This window comes from Sorghum bicolor, chromosome 2 (assembly GCF_000003195.3).
Source record: "Sorghum bicolor cultivar BTx623 chromosome 2, Sorghum_bicolor_NCBIv3, whole genome shotgun sequence".
NCBI classification, from domain to species: domain Eukaryota; kingdom Viridiplantae; phylum Streptophyta; class Magnoliopsida; order Poales; family Poaceae; genus Sorghum; species Sorghum bicolor.
This window is the reverse complement of record NC_012871.2, coordinates 62,448,835-62,469,824: the sequence shown is the minus strand read 5'-3', so window position 1 is coordinate 62,469,824 and position 20,990 is coordinate 62,448,835. Positions and strand designations below refer to the sequence as shown.

Below are 20,990 nucleotides of genomic sequence, written 5' to 3'. Positions count from 1 at the left end.
AGGTCTAATTCCACCTAAGTCAACGATAATAGTCGAAACAAGTCAGCATTCAGAATCTATGAGGGTGTTATTTTGTCCGATATGCCGTTTATTGTCTTAGAGTCCGTTAGGGGATGCACCCAGGGAATGACGACAATTAGAACTTGTATTGAGTCATCGTTCCACATGTTAGGATCTGAGTTTTACTTTTAGATCAATTTGTCATCTAACAATCGGTATCTTCTCTTGGGAAACCCCACTTTAATCATCTTAATCACACATGTGCAGTTGTCACTTTTATTCAGCTATGTATTTTCAAGTTCTTGTTTGTGTCTTCGTTTCGGCAGGGATTAGCCTTTTTGGTGAGGTCAACTGTATTAGTGACACGATTGATAACAAGAGGAGTCGTGATGCTAAGTCAATTCTTTTGATATAAAGTCGGATCAGTGTGCCGTGCTCCAGTAAAACGATACTTATATCACTTGATGGAAGATCGAAAACCTCGTTCCCACCAAGTGACAATCAGACCTTCAAGTATACCGTCATGTTCGCATCTATCCTTTGTTTAAGTGTTTCACCTTTGTTCCATAATCCACTGACATACTCATTTCTCCTACTCTTGAACCTTCCACACCACAATCTTTGCATATTTCTGTGTCAAAGTCCATCGTGTTGCTAGTTAGGTCGTGTTAGAGTTGATTCGTATGTTTCCCCCACTGTTTCTATCAAACCCCAACCTTCGCCAATTTTCTGTACTTTTATTTTCATTTTGTCCTCTAGTTCCGAGTCCGTTCGTAAAATATATGCGCAACTTTCGTATACAAAATACATTTTTGGCAAACTTGGTGAGTTTTCTTACCAAAAAAATAGATAGTTAGTGAAAGATGATGTAGATTTTTTTAGAAACCTCATGATTCGATTAACCTTGTGAACCATATTTTCATAAAAAAAAATCTTGTGAACTAGATAAATCACCGATCACCAAGACATGAATAGAAGCGGGTAATTCACCAGGGCCGTAGATAGAATCTACCAAGTCTAGCTAATTCATGTGCTACTCTATTACAACGACAATACGACATGAAGCATAGACGGTTTGAACTTTAGAAAATTCCTCCAAATGAACTCCTTCAATTCATGCACGTGGATAATTAGTGTGAGATAACGTGGATGACTTATGTATTGAGATAAAGTTATGTGTTAGATTTGTAAGGCCTTGTTTACTTTCTCAAATATTTTGTAAAATATTTCAGATTTTCTGTCACATCAAATCTTGCGGTACATGCATGAAACATTAAATATAAGTAAAAAGGATAACTAATTACATAGTTTGCACATAATTTGTGAGATGAATCTTTTAATCCTAGTTAGCTTATGATTGAACAATATTTGTCAAATACAAACAAAAATGTTACTATTTATATTTTGTAAAAAATTTTGCAAGTAAACAAGGCCTAAGTGTAATAATAAGAGATATAAAGAAACAAAAAAAATCTAAGCGAGAAAGTACGAAAAGCAGGAGCCGAGGAACCCATGACGATGGGCCCCCGATCGGGCCAGAAGAGATAGGCCGTCGTCCGTCCACCTCGCTATCCTCCCGATCCCGAGCGGCCGAGTCCGATCCAACTCCGCGCATGCACAACCACGTGTCCCCCGAGCCCCCGGGTCCCCGTCCCAGACTCCGCTCCCCCGCCCGTCCCTCCGCGCGCGCTCCCCAAGGTGAGATCAGCGTCTCCGTCGTCTCTTCCCCGCCGCTCTTCACTCCTCCACCGGTCTCCTCGAGATCGAGCCGCGAGCCTAGGGGCCGCCACCCCTATAAAAACTAGCCCCATTCCCTTACCAGCGCCCGATCGCATTCCTTGGCCCCCCACGCTTGGATGGATTCCGTCGGTACAAATCGGCCCCCGCTGCGCTCCGTTGCTGCCGCAGTCACTCGACGCAGCGCGCTCCTGTGTCCGCCTCGCCACCTCGGGCTCGGCAATCGGTGAGTGGTTCTGTCGTGGAGTCTCGATCAGATGTTGATTTGGTCGTGCTACTTCTACATTTTCCTTCGATTCGTGGTGCGGCTCAGCTCGGCTTGACGCTGAATGCTGTGCTCGTTGTGAGCCTGTGCAGTTTTGCGGAGACTAAGCTTGGGATCGCGTCTGGGTGTGGAGGAGGAGGGTATTTTGGAAAGGTAGGTGTCTCGATTTTTGGTACGGTTCGTGCCTTAGTGGCATATGCTGATGTGTGGATTGTCTGGTCCGAGCAAATTTCGTGGTTGCGCAGGTACAGCGATTTAACGCCTTGCGGAATACCACTACGAAAGTTCAGAGCGGGAAGGCGGGGTCAAGTGTGACCAAGGTATCTAATCACACCATGCTCCAAGGCTTGCAGAGCACTACTATTCATAGAACAGTTTAACCATTGGTCGATGATATTGTGTTGCTTGATATAATCGTGTCCATTTTCAAGTGATGGGTTGGCACCGTGCAAGTAAAATCTTGCTGTATGCAAATGTGCTATGTATTTATAAGCTGTATCCTGATACTTTTGCTATTCCTCAATTGAGTTTTGCTTCTTCTGAGCTCAGTATGCATTGTTTGCCATGTGTTCTTTTGGGATAATGTTTATCCATTCCGTAACTACAGGAAATGGGACACACCTCATCTGGCAGTGAAGTGCCCTTGAAATATTCTTCAGGCAAAGCTTTCCCTCTAGGAGTGTCACAAGTTGACGATGGGCTAAATTTTGCAATATTCTCACAGCATGCTTCTTCTGTCACCCTTTGCTTGAAACTTCATGAGAGGTAATATTTTCTCTCTTACTAAAACGGTGTTGTGATGTTACTTTCCATGTCATTCGACCTAACTACTGGCTAATTTACTTAACTTCTTTTGTTTCCCTTCAGATATGAACTTGTGTAGTTTCTTGGCCACCTTGGAATTCTAATCTTCCCCATTCCAATTTTAATTTGCACTATTACTGCATGTTGCTTTCTTTGGGCTTCGTATTAAACCTTGGTTAGTCAGTGCATGGCTATTCTTGTTTCAGGGTTTTAAAGATATATATGTCAATACTGTTTGCACAGCATGCCACACATTATTTCGTGTTTGGGATGCGCTTGGTACACTGAAATCTAAGTGTTTTAATTGATACGCTTACCCCTGATTGTCCCACAGATGAAAAAAATCATATAGGGATGAAAGGGGTTGGTAACAAAATTTCCTATATTGAAAACAATTTCCAGTCGGTAAAAAACTCACTATATTAACTAGCTATATTTTCAGTTTAACTATTTAGTGACGACACCAATACTGTGCTGAGAGAAATTAGAAAATCAAAAGTCTGAATACAGTAATGGTCGGAAACGGTTATATCCGATATCACTTATATGGAGATAATCCCTGGTAAATGGAACTTTCCATTTCTGTTTTCACCACCACATACCAACAGACCAAATCAAAGCCATAACTTAAGGGCTATTACATGATAGGGTCCACAAGGAATGGTATAGTTCATGATCCCTCACATTTATTTCCTGAATCATAAACTTGGAGCTTGGTTCAAATCATCACCATGCTGAAAAGCACTGAAGTGCAGCCTTTTTTTTCCTTGTAATATGGCATACTCAATATGCAAACTTCTGTTTTCTCTGATTTTTTTTTCAGAGGCACCCAAGATGATGCAGACATTGTAGAGTTTCCTTTAGACCGCCAAAAGAACAAAACTGGAGATATATGGCATGTGTCGGTGGAGGTAGTTTCCTTTAGTTCTGATACTATTTTACCTTTGGAGATAAGCACATTATTCTTTTTTTTGGACACCTTGCTATGGACTGACATTCACAGAACAAGAACTAAAATATTTTTTCTGATGTATATTTTTTGTTATGTTCACATGTTCTTCAAGTGCATGTTCCATTTAATAAAGACCACCTGCATTTGGGAGGGACCATACCTGATGTGATGCCTTATATTTCCAAATTGCTGACTTTATGTTACGAGCTTATCTTCCCTGTTGACAGAAAGCACTGTTGAGTACTGTCTCATAAAACGAGCTATTTTGCTTCAACAGTTCTAGCTTGTTTTACCCTCTTTATGTTTTGGTGCCCCTCGTATGCATACTCTGTTAAATTTTCATCCACTTTAGTTCTATGTAATTTACTAAAATTATACTAATCTGTCAACCTTAAAGAAACCTTCTCTGTCTCTTTTACTTTCAGGGTTTGCCTGCTTCTGGTGTTCTTTATGGGTATCGCATTAATGGTCCTCAAGGGTGGCAACAAGGTCATAGATTTGATGACAGCGTTATTCTTCTGGACCCTTATGCAAAATTAGTTTCTGGCCGTAAGCACTTTGCGGTTGAAGAAGAGAAACCAAGCCAGCTTTTCGGAACATATGATTTTGATAGCTCACCTTTTGACTGGGGTGACAATTATAGGCTTCCTAATTTGCCTGAGGTATTAAGATCATTTAGCATACTGTACAAAATATCCCAAACACGTAATTCTCACCACATTTTTTGTTCTTTAATTAGACAGATCTTGTTATATATGAAATGAATGTCCGTGCCTTCACTGCGGATGAGTCAAGCAGGCTTGGTCCAGCTTTTCGTGGAAGTTACCTTGGTGTCATTGATAAAGTAAGATTACCTATTCCATCGCTTGTAAACAAAACTTGTTTTGGTTTTATATTCCATCAGTCCTATGTTAATAAGATACCTACTATTATCACAATTCACAAATTGTTCTTTCTGCTGATTTAGTTTTAGGTACCTGATATTGACACAGGCTACCTTCCAATTTCCATGCTGATTTTTAATGACTGATAAATGAAATAGTGCTGGTTTCGTAGATTCCTCATTTGCTGGAACTTGGCGTTAATGCAGTGGAACTACTTCCTGTTTTTGAGTTTGATGAGCTGGAGTTGAAGAGGTTCCCTAACCCAAGGGACCACATGGTAAAAGTTTGATAACCTTTTTGACGCATAACGCCCTTCACATTCATCACTGGCGTGACACCCCACCTCTTCATTTCGAAGGTAAATACATGGGGATATTCTACAATCAACTTTTTTGCGCCCATGAGTCGTTATGCTAGTGCGGGTGGTGGACCTGTGGCTGCTTCCAAAGAGCTCAAACAGATGGTCAAGGCATTTCATAATGCTGGAATTGAGGTATTGACATTCTGTAGACATGATAAATCTTTTTCTTCAGCATTGTTTTTAACACTCTAGTCCAAAAATTATTTAATTGTATAATCATGTTTTAATAGGTTATTCTGGATGTGGTTTACAACCATACAAATGAAGCAGATGATGCTAACCCTTATGTGACTTCCTTTCGTGGCATTGATAACAAGGTGATTGCAAAATACCTCTTTACTTGTTGCTACATGTTCTACCATTTAAGTTCCAAGTCCATGGAGAAAACTTATATAGAGCCTCATCAATTTATGGATGAATTTATGAGAAAAACAAAGTGCCGTTCTTGCAGGTCTATTACATGTTAGATCTCAACAACAATGCTCAGCTGCTGAACTTCTCGGGTTGCGGTAAAACCATGGTCCTAAGCTTCTCTTTCTAAATTGAGATGTACTTTGCATTACATTTAACATTTTTTGATGCAGTCTGATACTGCTAGATGCCTATGTTAGGTTAAAAACTGTCATGATTTGCATGGTGTCCTCCTTGGTTTTAGGGTGGTTCCATTTCTTTGTTACTTTATTGCATATATCTTGGCATCTTGCAATGATGTTTATTCAAGCATCTCTGGTGACTAAACAGTATCTGTGATTCTGTGGTTACTAACTTCATACCATGGACCTTGAATGATACAATGTGGTTTGATGTATGCTACATGTTTCCATTGTGTGTTGCACTGCCGGCAGACTGTACCTGGAAATTACATACTTAGTGTGGCTCTATGTTAACTCATAGAAGGGTGAATAAACCACTCATTCATTTTTAAACTGGTATTGGTATACATTCTCACATTGATTTGAGAGCTGCAACCTACAGGGCAAGCCTTGTTGAACATTTATGACAGCCTGCTTAAATGTCATGGTGGTCTAGTACTCTAGTTCTTGGTAGCTAGATTTTTTCTGTAATATATGTTCTGAAACTTACAGTAGCAGGACCTGTATTTACTCTTCATAAACTGTCTGGTTTAATTCAGGGAATACACTAAACTGCAACCACCCTGTTGTCAAGGAGCTTGTACTCGACAGTTTGAGACATTGGTATGGCACAACTTACAGCTTTTGTTTTTCTGTGACACCTGTGTGTAGATTCCATTCCATACATACTTGTCAGGTTCACCTGAATACTTGTTCACATATTTGCTCTTAATAGTAGTTGGTGGTTTGTTGCTTTGATTACTACAGTACTTACTTGTTTACTCCCACTATAAAGTGTATACAAATATCTATTTGGAGCTTAGCTCAGGTTTATACGATCAAAACACCAAGGGGCGTATCTCATACACCCTGAGGTCCATGAAAACTACCTCTAGACTACAGGACGTGTTTGGTTCTTGATCCGGGGAACGCACCTGCGTGAAGCAGCAATGCAAGGCATTTATTTCGATCGCCTGGGGTCTAATCAACCTGCCTGGGTGCAGCCCCCAGGCTAGGGTGCCAGCCAAACAAGCCCAAATTGTTCGCTTGAGCTTATCTGCCGAATCTGCCAGCCATTCAGCAGTGTTTTTCTCTCACAACAAATCAGCGAACAGTACTTTCAGCCATGACTTATCAGCCATAACTGATGCAAAAGCTTTTTTCATAAATAGCTGCAGTAAGATGGATACTGCACTGCCTAGTCCTATATTACTTGATAGCAGTTCCATTTTTGTGTTGTTTCTGATTTGCATGGATGTTTTTGTTTCTTCAAGGGTTACGGAGTATCACATAGATGGATTTCGGTTTGACCTTGCAAGTGTTCTTTGTCGTGGACCAGATGGCAGTCCTCTTGATGCACCTCCACTCATTAAGGTACTTGCACCTCCACTCATTAAGGTACTTGCAATATCAAGCCTGCGATAGGATTTTTCTTTATCTGTTTTTGTGCTTTTTCAGCCAGATAAATGAAGTAATATATTTGATGCAAACACAAACATAGATTCTTAAATGTCATTGTATTATTTTTTACTGAAGGTAATGTTACTATACTATGATAAAAGGTTCCTACATGTAACTGTCGGCCATAACTCCGAGAGACCAATTGTGAAAGTCACCTTAAATCGTATGTACTTTGTATCATATGCTTTTTGTTTATTTCCTGTTTTTTTAGAATTATTTGTTAGGGAAAATACCTGACACAAATTCCTATGAGTGCAATTATGCAAAAATTTTAATGTGTATCACTGGATGAGGTCTGGATGGCTAAGATTTTTGGGTATCAGAACATTTTAATTAATCCTGCCACCCACTTGAAGAAAATTGTTAAAGATGGACCCGGCCTTGTCAACACAACACAAATAGGACCCATCATTCCCTGATCCAATGGGTTCAATCATATTTGTAAATCTATCAGATGTTCTTCTTAACGGTTGTATCTGATTGTTTATTTATTTGGTTGAAGGAAATTGCCAAAGACTCTGTATTGTCTAGATGTAAGATCATTGCTGAACCTTGGGACTGTGGTGGCCTTTATCTAGTAGGGAAGTTCCCTAATTGGGACAGGTAATTTGACTGTAAATTTTTGAAAATTTACTAATTTGACAATATGACTATAAATGTACTGGAACAAATGAATTTATTTAAGCGTTTATTTCATAGTTTCTTCTTTTAACCGTTTATTAGTACCAAGACCTCCTTAACATTATGATGAATGTCATGCAAAAGAGTAATGCTTTCTCTATCCATTCTTAACTTAGATGATAGAATTGTGTCTCTGAACTACCCATTCTTAGATAACTTAGAAACCACACTCCTGCATGAGATTTGGGTTGTTCCTTGTTGAATGGAACTCTTGCCACTATATTGTTCCATTCAGACTCAGCATACAGGCTTCACTGTCCTGTAAAGCAATGGTGCTGACTCTACATTGCCATTAAATATCATGGGGCCTGTTTGGTTCTTTACTCAACCATTGCATAGCTCGCCAAAGTTTAGGCAACCATTTAGTTCATCGTCAGATATGGCACCGCCAGAGCTCTCCAAGGCTTTGTAGTTCATTTTTCTCATCACAGGGCGCCAATAGCCCAATAGTCTGGCGGACAAATCGTCCGCTTCGCCTGTGGTGGCACCAGAGTGAGCGTGGTGTTCTGTGGTGACGCCCAAACATCCCTCATATGTTGTGTCTTCATTTCCACTGATTATATAAGAAATGATGAATCTGTTCACCATTGATCCTGTAGGTGGGCTGAATGGAACGGGAAGTACAGAGATGATATTCGAAGATTTATTAAGGTACTTTATGATCAGAGAATCAGAGGTGACTTAGAAAGTAGAAGTATATACTGTAATACGCATATCAAAGGGTTCTATTTATGCCATGATGGAGGTGATTCTTAGGCTAGTTTATCAATTTTTTTTGTAAGTACGCTAGTATATCATTTATTTGGCTCAAAATTTCAATTTGCACATTCTCCTTAACCGTTACATAGGACCACCCCTTTGGTAATGTACTGATGCTTAGCTTCGTACTCTGGTTGCGCTCATTTTTTTAATTTAGTAGGTTGTGCTCATCTTTTACAGAAACCTGAGTTTATTGTGGAAGCAGTCAGTGTTGAGAAAAAAATGAGGACACTCCTTGAATGTGGTGTGAAAGTCTCTTATGATAAAAAAAATCCTACAGTAGTTTTTATTCACTAGTAAATAATGCAGCAACTCTGAAATAATCTTTATGGGATAATGGACATTAAAACATTCAGTAATTTAGTATTTACCTAATTAGGGAGATATACACCTTGCTCGGAATGGTATCCTGAAACAGTTCCTATCTTAGCAAATTTCAGAAAATGGTGACAGTTTCCGAAGCCATTCGATTAATTAGATTTCGAGGCCAGGGCTAGTTTTTCCCAATCACTTATCATCTGCTTTTAGGGATTGATGTTATCACCAAATTAGAATCTTTCTATTGAGTCTATTGCAGACTGCAAGTCTTATGCACAATCATATCTCTTGAAGAAAAGTACACACAATTGTGCACACCTAAAAGATTATGAAGTGCTAGAGACTGGCTGAATTATATTGCCTATGAACATCCTTTTTGCAATTTCATGCTTCATTTGCAGAATTCCAGTTCATATTTATATGCAACAAATGTCCCATATAGTAGTGGGCTGCTTACACTAATATTTAGGTGGAAATGATTATCTTCTAGGAGTATTTGACAGATAAATCGATTTAGTTCTCAGGACCTGTGCTTCACCATATTACATGGATCCCTTCAGTTTTTTTCTAATAAAAAACAGGATATACAATCAAAAGGCTAACTATTTTACACATCAGTGGTTTTAGACAAATTTAAACATCAATGTTCAAAAGAGTCTTTACTCTGTCAGAATATGTGCAGCATTTTGCTTTGTGGTTCATCTGTATCTCTCTCTCTCTTATTCTCAATCATGAAGGAATGATCATTGACCTGATGTCACTAAACATTTGTAGGGAGATCCTGGTATGAAGGGGGTGTTTGCAACTCGTGTTTCTGGTTCTGCAGATCTCTACCAGGTGCTCTTGTGCTATTTCTTTATTGGCATGTTAGTTTAGCCATTGTTCACAATATTACTTGCTTGATTATACCTTTTAAGTGCTACTACTTCCTTTTGGGACCTCCAATTTGTTCAATATTTTTCTGTGTTTTGAGCAGCTCGATCGAAACTATGCACTTGTTACTTATATGTACCTTGCGCCATCGTTAGAGTGCAGCAATTTTTTTCTCGGACACGCAGGAGAACTGCTCATCATTTCAATAAGAAGAAAAGAGTGTACATAGAGTACAAGGGGAGAAGAGTCCCCAAACCCACACACACACACTAACACACAAAGAAACCTACAGCCCACACCTTGCTCTTTGAGAAAGAAAAACATGACCAGCACTACCGGAGGGTAAAATCAGCCACTCCAAGTCCAAGGCTGATCAGAAGCTCTTGTAGGCTCAAATGGGTTCAGCAATAATCATCACCTCTCATATTTCTTGCAAAAATGGGCTCCAATTAGTGTATTTATTTACGGAAACTAATTTGCCTTGTTTAGAGCTATCAACTATCTGTATAGCAAGTAGGACTGTAGGAGTAACATAGTAACCATTTGAAATTATAGAACCAGTTGTTGATGCAATTTCCTGACATTTCCTTTTTCTGTATGGATTTTTGAGACTTTGTTGATGAGTTCTAAGATTTTGTTGGCTTCAAAAGCAGCATTAGTTTCTTTTTGCAACAGTCAAAGTTTGTGAAATAAAGTCCCCTATGTCTTGGTTGACAGGTGAACAATCGGAAGCCTTACCATAGTGTGAACTTTGTAATTGCTCATGATGGATTTACTTTATGTGACCTTGTTTCATATAACTCCAAGGTATCTATAGCAAACAGTGCAGTGCTCCTGATGTCTTTTACACATTCTGGCTTATGTGTTAACAGTCCTCTTTTGAATGAAATAAAAAATCATCCAGCACAATGATGCGAATGGAGAAGGTGGTCGTGATGGGTGCAATGACAACGACAGCTGGAACTGTGGCATTGAAGGTATATACTTCATTGAATACCAAATTAGTTTTGTATATCACAGTTATCAAAGTTTGGGGATTTTATCTTTTCACACTGCATAATACTATATTTGAATGAAGAATAGTTTTGTTAAGTTGTTCAAAATAATTAAGTGCCATCCTTTAATATGTGAGAATAAAGTGATCAGGAGAATAATGAACTTTGAATGTGATGGGTCATTGTTTGCATAGTTTGTAAGCAGAACTAAAGTTACTCATATTGTTGGTGAACATGACATGATTAAGACTTGTAATTATACAAGTATTACCTACTTTTTTCAAACTAAAGCAGATGGAGCTTTGTCCCTCCTATTTTTCAGGGATGTTTTTTTTCTTCATTTAATTTTACATTGCATGTCTAGTGCTATTAAAATTTCTGCTCTTGCCATATGACAGGAGAAACAAATGATTTGAATGTGCTAAGTATTCGTTCAAGGCAAATGAAGAACTTTCATGTGGCATTAATGATTTCCCAGGTTTATATTATTGACCATAGTTACCTTTTACGTGTAACTGAGAATAACTTACGAGTTACATTATACACAATAGGGTACTCCAATGATGCTGATGGGAGACGAATATGGTCACACACGTTATGGAAACAACAACAGCTATGGACATGATACTCACATAAATAATTTTCAGTGGGGCCAGGTTACATATGTTAATTTTCTGTTAGTAATTTATTTAGTGATGCATGTAACAGCCTTAAATGCTAATTTGTCCTCTCCAATTAACATGTTGATGTAGTTGGAAGAAAGAAAGGATGGCCATTTCAGGTTTTTCTCAGAGATGATCAAGTTTCGGCGTAACCATCCTATACTGAGACGAGACAGGTTTCTCAATAAAGTAAGTTCAAAGTTAGTGTGTCGTTAAGTGTTATTCTTACAATTGACGTCTTTTGCCATGTGACCAGTCCTTCTAAGTATTGGCCATCTTCTACTGTATGCTACTCTTGGTTTACTTTATCCCTAAACATTTCCATTACTGAGATCTTTCTTGTTGGTAGAATGATATCACCTGGCATGAAAATAATTGGGAGAACCAGGACAGCAAATTTTTGGCATTCACGTAAGGAAGTTACCTTAGTGAAAGTGCTACGTTCTGTTCATAGTGTGGTATTTCTTATGTATTTTTACTGAAATCTTTGATACATATCTGCTTCTTCATGATTCTGGTGCAGGATACATGATCACAATTCTGGTGGAGATATCTATTTGGCATTCAATGCTCATGAGTATTTTGTGGATGCTGTAATTCCCCCACCACCACAGCATAAATCTTGGAGTCGTGTGGTATGGATACTTTCTGATTCTGCTAACATGTTTATACTGAGTAATTTGCTGTTTATCCTAGGATGTTCAAGCGCCAGGTATCGTCGTGTAATAGCATTGTCTACTGCAATTTTGGTGTATTCATTACTTGGTCTGGCTAGCTTTTGTGCTAGTTCTACCTTAAAATTGCTATATTGCTTCCACAGGTGGATACCAACCTGGAATCACCAAAGGATATTGTCCCAGAAGGGGTGCCATTCACAGGTTCAGGGTACAGGATTGCTCCCTACTCTTCCATCTTGCTTAAGGCAAAGCCTTAGAATGGTGGAGGCAAGTCATTATCATGTAAGCACGAATAATGTCATGTTTGCTCATTTAAGATCCTTAACTTTCCAAGCTCTTAGCCAGCTGTACTGCAAATATAGCAAACTTTGATATGAGAAGTCGGACCAATCCTTGCCGCAAATCAACAGGAGAAGCCATGGTTTGCTACAGGCATACTCATGGAGATATGGCAAACACAAGTAACTTCCACAAATCGAAGCCAGAAGAGCCTTTCATTAGGGGAAGCATGGCTCGAGGAAACTAGTATTCGCAAGTGGTTGTTTCGTTTTTTTGGTTGCACCTGTGAATGTGAGTCAAGCTCTTGTTTGCTTAATAATTTGCCATTCCATTTCCTGTATCGAACATATGCTGGGAGAATGGATGCCAGAACCTTTTGCTTTCATTAATCTGTTTACTCGTGTCGTTGAAGATTGCTTGCACTGATGGAGCCATAATAAGGCCCGCACGAATCATTAGACTGTAGTCCAATGTGCTCAGCCTGGAATTTGCCAAGTAACGTCCGTACTATCAGTGGCTCAGTGCGGAGCTTCTTACACTTACATGCCAGTGGACACCCAGATCGAGTCAGAGTGTGGAGGTCATATGCTCAGCGTGTTGAGTTGACGGCGACAGCAGTTGGCACGGAGAAAAAAAATAAAACAAAATCTGCATGTGAAAATGTGGGGGGTGATGTGCATCTGGGTTCCCAAGCAAGCACCAACCTGTTGTTCTCCAGTGCAGCCAAAAGAACAGCCGGCGATGAAAATGACAAGATAACATGGCAATGACAGATGACAGGGCCGGGCCAGCGGATGCCCGAAGCCGCGAACCAGGCATGTGGATACACTAATTCCCATCTCTGTCCCTCCTGAACGCCACCAATGCGAACGGCTCCCATCACACACAGCCTGACAACCAGGTGAATGAATGAATGATCCTCTCCTTAATCATTGGCTTGTAATCACCTTCCGAGTTAGAAAGCGAGTAGAATTATGCGAACGCCCTTTTTAGCTGAAAGGGCGTACTTAGCTGTCCTGTTAGGGGGGGTAGTGATGCTAAATGCTCTTGCAAACCTGTGGTTGGCATCATGATTTGCATGTTACTAGTACTATATATATATATATATATGCGAAAGCGATTGGGCCGTTATTACTAACCACCATTATTTACCTCACGGATAATGGTGGAGTCCTGCACTTGTTTTGGCACAATTCCCTGATCATTCGTTGGTGACTGATGAACCACTCCGCTAGTTAATAATCAATGCTAAGTTGGTCTCCCCACCGGCCTCCAAAGAGAATGTCTTGAAGTCCATGTACTACCAACAAATAAACATGCACTACTACACTTCTTAATTTTCTGTCATCCTCATTTTTGCAATATCGTTTTTTTGACATACATCGATGCAAGCTCGGGGTCCGTCGGTAATTCCAAGCATGTGCATCGAAAAAACTTAGCGACCGAGGAGGTCATGGCGGACAAGAAACTCCATACCACGGCAAACCATTTTCTGCGTGGATGGCAAAATTCGATCCTTGTACGTAGTACCAAGTGATTGATATCCTTATTGCAAATATACCAGTTGGCATAGCCTGATAGCCAAATCCGACACGTCACTGTTCCGAAAGATTTTTCGTGATTGTCCTGCCCTCTCATCATCGCCCACAACTGTACCCGACTGTACCACACTTCATCATCATCCCTTCATGTTCATGGGGGCGCACATCGGCACAGGCTGACTACTTTGTGGTTTTCAAGTGAAGCTTGTGGCCGTCACGTTGCGAACTCGACACCGTGGAGCCGCCGTTCGCGCGACTGTCTCGCTGGTTGGTACGTCGGTGTCGTCGCCATTGCTGACTGTCCGGCCAGCCGGCCGGCCGGAATCTTCCAACCTGGGCACAGCCCAGCCCAGTCTGATGGACTGCACGGAAAAGAAAAACCAACCTATTCGTTTAGTTATGACATTGATTTATTGGGAGAGAAAAAAAGAATTTGCTATTCCGAAATCGGATCCAGATACGTTGGCAGGTCGTCTCACGCATGATCGATCACTCCATGAAAGCGGCAGATCAGAGTAGCAGCAGCTGACCGACTTCGTGTCGAACACAAACAATTTCCTTCCTTCTTCCGTCTTGGCCTTGTTTAGTTCCGAAAAGTGAAAAGTTTTCGGTACTGTAGCACTTTTGTTTGTTTGTGACAAATATTATCCAATTATGTACTAACTAGGATCAAAAGATTCGTCTTGTGATTTACAGCTAAACTGTGTAATTAGTTTTTGTTTTCGTCTATATTTAATGTTTCATGCATGTGCCACAAGATTCAATGTGACGGGGAATCTTGAAAACTTTTTGGATTTTCAGAGTGAACTAAACAAGACCCTTGTAGCCTTGCAGTTGTAGGTAGTAACTAACAATCTGCTCCATATATTCTCCCGGTTCTACAACGCATTTAAGAACTTGTGGTTAGTGAACTTGTGGAGCATTTAGGTTTCGCCCATTTGAGTAGGTTAGCTGTTGCTGTTACTGGATTTTACCCTGTGGATCAAGTTCAGCGTCACCCACCAAGCAGTGAAACTCAAACTCTGGGTTTTGGAAGGGTTTGGTTAGGTGCGAAGTCACTAGAGTTATCTTACGTCGATCAAGTTGACCATCGCGTAGGAGTGTACTGTAGCTTTAGCCTTGGAAGGGTCTGGTTAGGCTGGAAGCCGCTGGATTTATCTTATGGATCAAGGCACAAGAGAATACCCAACTGCTAATAGACCGTTCAAGCAAACACGTTTTCATAATAATAATAATAATAATATCAACACAGAATCGTGGAATTATAAGCCAATCAATCTGTAAGAGAGACTTGAAATAGAGATATGTTTATCTAATATTGTGATTTATGTCTAATTTTATCCCTAGGCTACCACCCGTTTACCCGTTTACAAATAGCCCGAATATAAAATTTGAGGGGAGGAACATGGGGCTTCATTGATTAGTTTCAACAAGCTAATCATCCCCACACACAAAGGCATTATTCTAGGCAACGAACCTTAGCTGGAGATATACAAGTGGCCGCCGCGCCAACGACATTATCAACGGCTAGTGTAGCCGCATTGAAGTCATTTTTTTTCCAAATTCATGAAATAGCGCACAATTTCCCCATAATATATAAAGGCATATTTTGAATGGAAGTATTGTATAGAAAAATTTCCAATTTTTTTGCGGAAAGAAAATTCCAATTAGCTCCAAATGGGACCATTTGGGTATATATGGGGCTGATAATATTTGATGGGGCCTAATTTGAATTTTTTTGGGTGGGCCCATTTCAACAGTAGTCGTTATCACGGATCCCTAAGCTCACAGAGTTTAATATTACGTACATTTAAAAGAAGAAAAATGTTCCCATTGCCGCATTTTCCAAACTCCCAAAAATAAATCCAAAATCATGTTACGTACGCACGATTAGACACATACATAGTGAGCTCAGCTCACAACCGACCACTGTCGATTTGGCACGAAACAGAAAATGGGGATGTAGCCAAAACATTTTCAGATTTTATCAATACTCGAATTGAAGATCCGAACCGAAACGGACACGCTTTAGCTATCGCCGTCACGAGCCGATCCAACGGCTGGTCTTTTAGGAAATTAGCATCTAAACCCCTGGTAGGAGTACTAATTACGCACCGTAACCTCGTCTTCTACCTCTTTATAAGATGCACACCTCTACCGTCTCCCGCACCATTACAGTACACCACCCACACCCACACACACCAGCTGAAGCAAAGCGCCCCCTCGCTCCCACAAGCTCAAGCCTCCTCTCTCGGCTCCAATGGCGCGCTTCCAGCTCGCGGCCTTGGCCATGGCCATGCTCTTCGCCGCCGCCGCGGCGCAGGCCCCGGCCGCCACCCCGACGCCGGCCCCCAAGGCGTCTCCCCCGCCGGCGATTCCTCCGCCGACCCCGGCGCCGGTGTCCGCCCCGCCCGTCCCGCCCCCGACGCTGCCTCCTCCGGCCATGGCGCCCGCCCCCAAGGCCCCTGCCCCAGCGCCCGAGGCCCCCGCGCCGGCGCCCAAGGCCGATGCCCCGACTCCCGACGTGAGCTCCCCGCCGATGCCCTCGGAGGGCCCCGCCCCGTCGCCCGCCGCCGAGGCTCCCCCGGCCCCCAGCGCAGCCGCCAGCGTCTCCCCCAAGTGGTTCGCCGCCGCCGCAGCCGTGGCCGCCGCCGCCGCCGCCTTCTACTGAGAGAGCGACAGATCTGCACTGCACCTTCCCGTGCTGTAATTTATTGTTACCATCCGTGTTGAGAGCCGTTGATTCCATTTTTTTTTTTTTGCTTTCATCGAGATTCCATTCGGCATTCGATTCTCAGTAGGACTACTGGCATCTGCTGTTCGTGTTACCACTACAGTTGTAGGATTGTGGCTTGGACAGATTGGTTGGTTGGCTGGCCTGGTGGTGTTGTGCTCCATTTGTATAATACCCTGTTGATTTTCTTTCAGCATCTTCCTCATCCTTCGCAGTTACTATTAGTTACATTTGATCTCGTTGATCAGATCAGATCAGATCTTGAAGATTGCTCGTACTGTAGACTGAGCAAGTGTAGTGTAGGTGTAGCGTGCGGCTGTTGCTGCGATCTTGAGAGGTTGAAGCACACACTTGAGGTCAGGGTCAGGGACACTCACGATCGAATGTGGACAAGAGGAGCATCCATGATCCATGGCCATGGAGCTCGTGCGTGTAGATCGAGCTGCTAGGGAGTGGAATTGTGGATCTGGACCACCGGCCGGCAGCCGCAACAGCTGTGCTGGTGTGCTCTGGATCTGGGCGCGTTCGTGTCGCAAGCCGCCAGAGGCCATTATTATTATTATACGCGCCCCCCTAGTCCCTATTCGCCGCGGTAGTAGAGTAGAGTAGAGTAGGACTGGATTGACGGAGGAGGCCAGCTGGGTGTGTGCAGGCAGGGCGGGGTCGGTGGGGGGAACGGTGGCCGCTGATCTGCTGATGCCGATGGCGAGGTGTCGAGGCCGCAGTGGGCGGTGGGGGCTCGGGAGCACGTGCCTGTGTCCGCGCCTACTCTGCTCGTCCGTGCCCACCCCCATCCATGCGGCGGGGATGCGGCATGCACCTGCTGCAGCTGCAGCGCCCGCGCGCGGTGTGGTGTGGCGTCTGCCTTGTTGCGGGTGCCGGACGCCCGGTGCTGTCGTTTGCCTGGCCCTTAGCAGCCGGTACGGGAAGATGGGCACGTTCCTCGTTCCGGGAACTTAACGGAAATATCATAGAACATCGTTCCCAAATGCAGTGGAACACGAATCATATATAGGAGCAATTATATGGAACTTCGTGGTATGTGTGCATACTGCGCCATGCCCGTCCATGAGCGGTCGGCGAAAAATCTAGATGGTGATTGACTCATTGGCCTAGACCTGCAATGAGCCTTAAGGTTAGAGTTGGACAGCCCTAAGTGAAACAAAAATACAATAGTAAACTATATCACGCTAGGAATCGAACTCATTTGGTTCAAAACAACACGTAAAACTACCTGAGCCAACCACTACGTCCCAAACACGTTCCTTTAGAAAGTGGAACGCGTTCCACAACTTAAAGGAACGAGACGAAGCTATATACCCCCTACGTTCTATAGTTTATGAGAATGTCGTACCGCGTACCACGTTCCTGTACCACGTACCCTATGTTCCGAGAAATTGGCTGCTAAGGCCTGGCCTGGTCTGCTGCGACCTGCGGACGCACGGCTGCTTCCGTGCGCGGCGGCCGCTGCTGCTCGGGCCGGCAGAGGACAGTAGAGGCGCGCGCGGTTGCAGCGGTGCCTACGAGCCACTGGGGCCGGAATGCCAGAGTAGTTTGCTGAGGTCTTTCCAAAAATTTCAAAATTCCTCATTAAATTTAGATAAAAATAAAATAGTTTTTAAGCCTAGTTAGTTTATAATTAAATAATACTAATTGTCAAATACAAATAAAAAATATTACATTAGTCAAGTTAAAAAATTTCGCGAATTAAACGAGGCTGTGATGGAAAAATAGATGGGGAGAGGACGACGACGACTGAGACTTTAGAGGGAGGGGCAACTAGTTGACCTTAAGGGGAATTTTGCGGTATATATATGGAGCATTAAATATAGATGAAAATAAAAACTAATTACGCAATTTATCATTAAATCGCGAGACGAATCTTTTAAGGCTAGTTACTCAATGATTGGATAATGTTTACTAAATAAAAACGAAAGTGCTACATTATTAAAATCCAAAAACTTTTTGATCTCAACAAAGCTGCTCGGAGTCGGAGCAGTGGCTGCTAGTAGGGTTTTGTAGATATATATATATACATATATGGAAAAAAGGGCTGCTGCTACTGCTACGCGTTTGTTTAATTGTCATTGTGTAACCATTTCTGGTGGAAAAAGGCAGGCGAAGAGGGGCGGCGCACACCATAGGATGATGCATATCATTATCATAGATAGCGGATGCCATCTTTTGCCATCCGCTTTGGATTACTATGCGCTAGCCTTTTAACTAGCCATTGACACCTGCTGCAGCTATACGATAGCGAATCGCGATTCCGCTAGGGATTTCCGTTCCTCCGAGGAAGCCGGCTGGCTACCTGTCGCGCACTCGAGCGTTCACGACGCAGGAGCCCCGTCCGTCTCCATTCCGTTGTCACCTTTGATAAACCACGGCATTATGCGTTAGTTTAGACTTTGGAGCTGTAAAGAAGATAGCCACACCACACACCGGCCTCCTCTTTGGCTCTTCTTTATTTGTGGGGAGCAGAATAAAAGAACGGCTTTGAGAGTTTGCTTTTTTTGGGCAGCTAGTAGCTGCCTGTGGCTGCTATACGTATATATGTCGCCCTGACGTGTGGACCGTGGAGCATGTGCTCAAAGATGGGATTACGCGTGTAGGCGTCTCTTCCACCGCCTCTCACATTTGGTTAGGCTTTGGGCCAAGGCGGGTTGTGCAGCCCGCTCGGGCGTCCGCACGAGACACACGCCAAGCGTGTGTTTAGTGTGGAGACATCTACGAAAGAAATATCTCAATTTCTAATTTTAGGGATATAAGAAAAAAATTATTCTGTATTTAGGTTCAAATGGTGGATCTGTTTGGTTGGGTGATTATGAGAATGAGATAAGCTATGCGATCTTATCTACTCTACTAATTTATCAACTTTTTCTTTCTTAAGTGCACACAAAAAAAAAGTCACCTGCTGAGATACCTCCTATCCATCCACCCAAAAAAAACGTCATAGAAAAACAACATCTTTAAAACAAATTATTTAAATTTACTCTAACCTTCATCTCCTTACTCGCTCAAATCAAACCATCACATCAATATTGTTTGTGTCAACCTCATTCTCCATCCCCCGCCAACGTCTGCAGCCAATGCTGCTCACGCATCACTGCAATGACTCGAGTTCGACTCGTTCCTCTGGGCAGGGGACAAAGAGCTGACAGGAGGAAAATGTAAGTGGCCTGGACCAATGTCTGCAAGCCGATTGCCAATGGAGGGCTAGGTATTGTTGATTTACAAAGATTTGACCGAGCACTAAGACTACGATGGCTATGGCACGCTTGGGATAGCAGAGCTAGGCCATGGGCGCGGCTAAAGCTTCCAGTTGACAAAGATGATATCACACTATTCAATGCAGCGACCACTGTGTCTGTGGGGAATGGCGAACGGGCGAGCTTCTGGTTGTCTCGGTGGCATCAGGGGCAAACCCTAGCAGTAGCCTACCCGGCCCTTTACAAGCATTCCAAAATGAAGAACAGATCGGTAAAAGAGGCAATCACTGACAACAACTGGGTAGCTGATGTTGATTACAGCATGACTGAACAAATCATCTGTGAGTTCACAGCTTGCTGGGTGAGATTGCAGGGCACTGTCCTGAGGCCTGCGGTGGAAGACAAGATTGGACTCACACGGCGGATGGTCAGTACTCGGCGCGCTCAGCCTACAAGCTGCAGTTTGTGGGGATGACAGCTGTAACACCCCAGTGTTATGGTTGCATTAATCATGTGCATAGCATGAGCATCATCATCTACTCAAAGCATATCATGATCATCATCTATCTTGAGCCATGTCATTCTATGCAAATATGTGATTTAAATTGCTTAAGTAGGCTTCCTATGCTTATGTTTGAGTGAACCATGCTTGTGTTTGTGCTCTACACCTTGGTAATTAGTTTATCTATGCTTAACTTAACCTTGGGAACAATGTTCATGTTGATCACTTCTCCAAAATATGCCCTTAAGTCATACTTGTGTAAATAGGCCCTAGAAACCTCTTTTCCTTAGGCTTTTAAAAAGTGTTTCATAAAATATTTGCATGTCAAAACTTTCTACAGCAAAGTTGTAGCAAATTTTATAAGGAACAAAAGTTGTTTTATGGCCATCTCATGAAAATGATCACAAATAGCTCAAAAGTGACCCACAAGGCAAATTTAGGGCTGTTTCCAACACTTAGAAAATTTTCTAAGTCCAGGCCGATCTGGCTTTTGCTCTAGTTGACAATGTTGTAGAACTCAGTTGGAACTCCAACTTTGTCAACTACACCATCTCCTAACTCGCTCTGGTTTGGGAGCTAATCGTCGACGAAGTTGCTCTGTCAGTCGGTGATCGCGAGGTTCGATTCAGAGCTGAGCTCGCCGGCGTGGATGTCCCGATCGACACCTGTCCGCCAGATGTCGCCCGTACGCCGGCGATGGCCCCGCTCGTCAGCTCCCAGCACG

At 42.5% G+C, this 20,990-nt stretch overlaps 2 protein-coding genes across 4 annotated transcripts; both read left to right on the top strand.

The window, feature by feature from the left end:
* On the top strand, nt 1,624-12,691 carry LOC110432902 (isoamylase 3, chloroplastic). Of its 3 annotated transcripts, none has more exons than XM_021454057.1 (25): nt 1,624-1,963; nt 2,095-2,155; nt 2,248-2,322; nt 2,610-2,767; nt 3,630-3,717; nt 4,184-4,420; nt 4,498-4,602; nt 4,815-4,919; nt 5,001-5,135; nt 5,234-5,320; nt 5,455-5,512; nt 6,136-6,199; nt 6,850-6,949; nt 7,539-7,639; nt 8,317-8,368; nt 9,569-9,631; nt 10,385-10,474; nt 10,572-10,644; nt 11,061-11,140; nt 11,214-11,318; nt 11,415-11,513; nt 11,674-11,735; nt 11,848-11,959; nt 12,145-12,283; nt 12,412-12,688. In XM_021454057.1, the coding sequence occupies exons 1-24, from the start codon at nt 1,857-1,859 to the stop codon at nt 12,256-12,258; spliced, it is 2,331 nt and encodes a 776-aa protein (XP_021309732.1). In that variant the 5' UTR covers nt 1,624-1,856; the 3' UTR covers nt 12,259-12,283; nt 12,412-12,688. The 3 variants fall into 3 exon arrangements, with proteins under 3 accessions (XP_021309732.1, XP_021309731.1, XP_021309730.1); XM_021454056.1 differs by having other exon boundaries at nt 1,625-1,963; nt 12,364-12,691; XM_021454055.1 differs by having other exon boundaries at nt 1,625-1,963; nt 12,145-12,688.
* On the top strand, nt 15,976-16,760 carry LOC8083262 (arabinogalactan protein 1). The gene has a single exon (XM_002462477.2). It carries the CDS (start codon nt 16,082-16,084, stop codon nt 16,490-16,492), a length of 411 nt encoding a protein of 136 aa, XP_002462522.2. The 5' UTR covers nt 15,976-16,081; the 3' UTR covers nt 16,493-16,760.

What these genes read in the sequence shown, in the direction of transcription:
- LOC8083262 (XM_002462477.2), top strand. Translation starts at nt 16,082, where the DNA reads ATGGCGCGCTTCCAGCTCGCGGCCTTGGCCATGGCCATGCTCTTCGCC.
- LOC110432902 (XM_021454056.1), top strand. Translation starts at nt 1,857, where the DNA reads ATGGATTCCGTCGGTACAAATCGGCCCCCGCTGCGCTCCGTTGCTGCC. An exon ending in ACCTTGGTGTCATTGATAAA is followed by an intron (nt 4,603 to 4,814) that starts GTAAGATTACCT and finishes CTGGTTTCGTAG; the next exon opens with ATTCCTCATTTGCTGGAACT. An exon ending in GAGACAGGTTTCTCAATAAA is followed by an intron (nt 11,514 to 11,673) that starts GTAAGTTCAAAG and finishes TCTTGTTGGTAG; the next exon opens with AATGATATCACCTGGCATGA.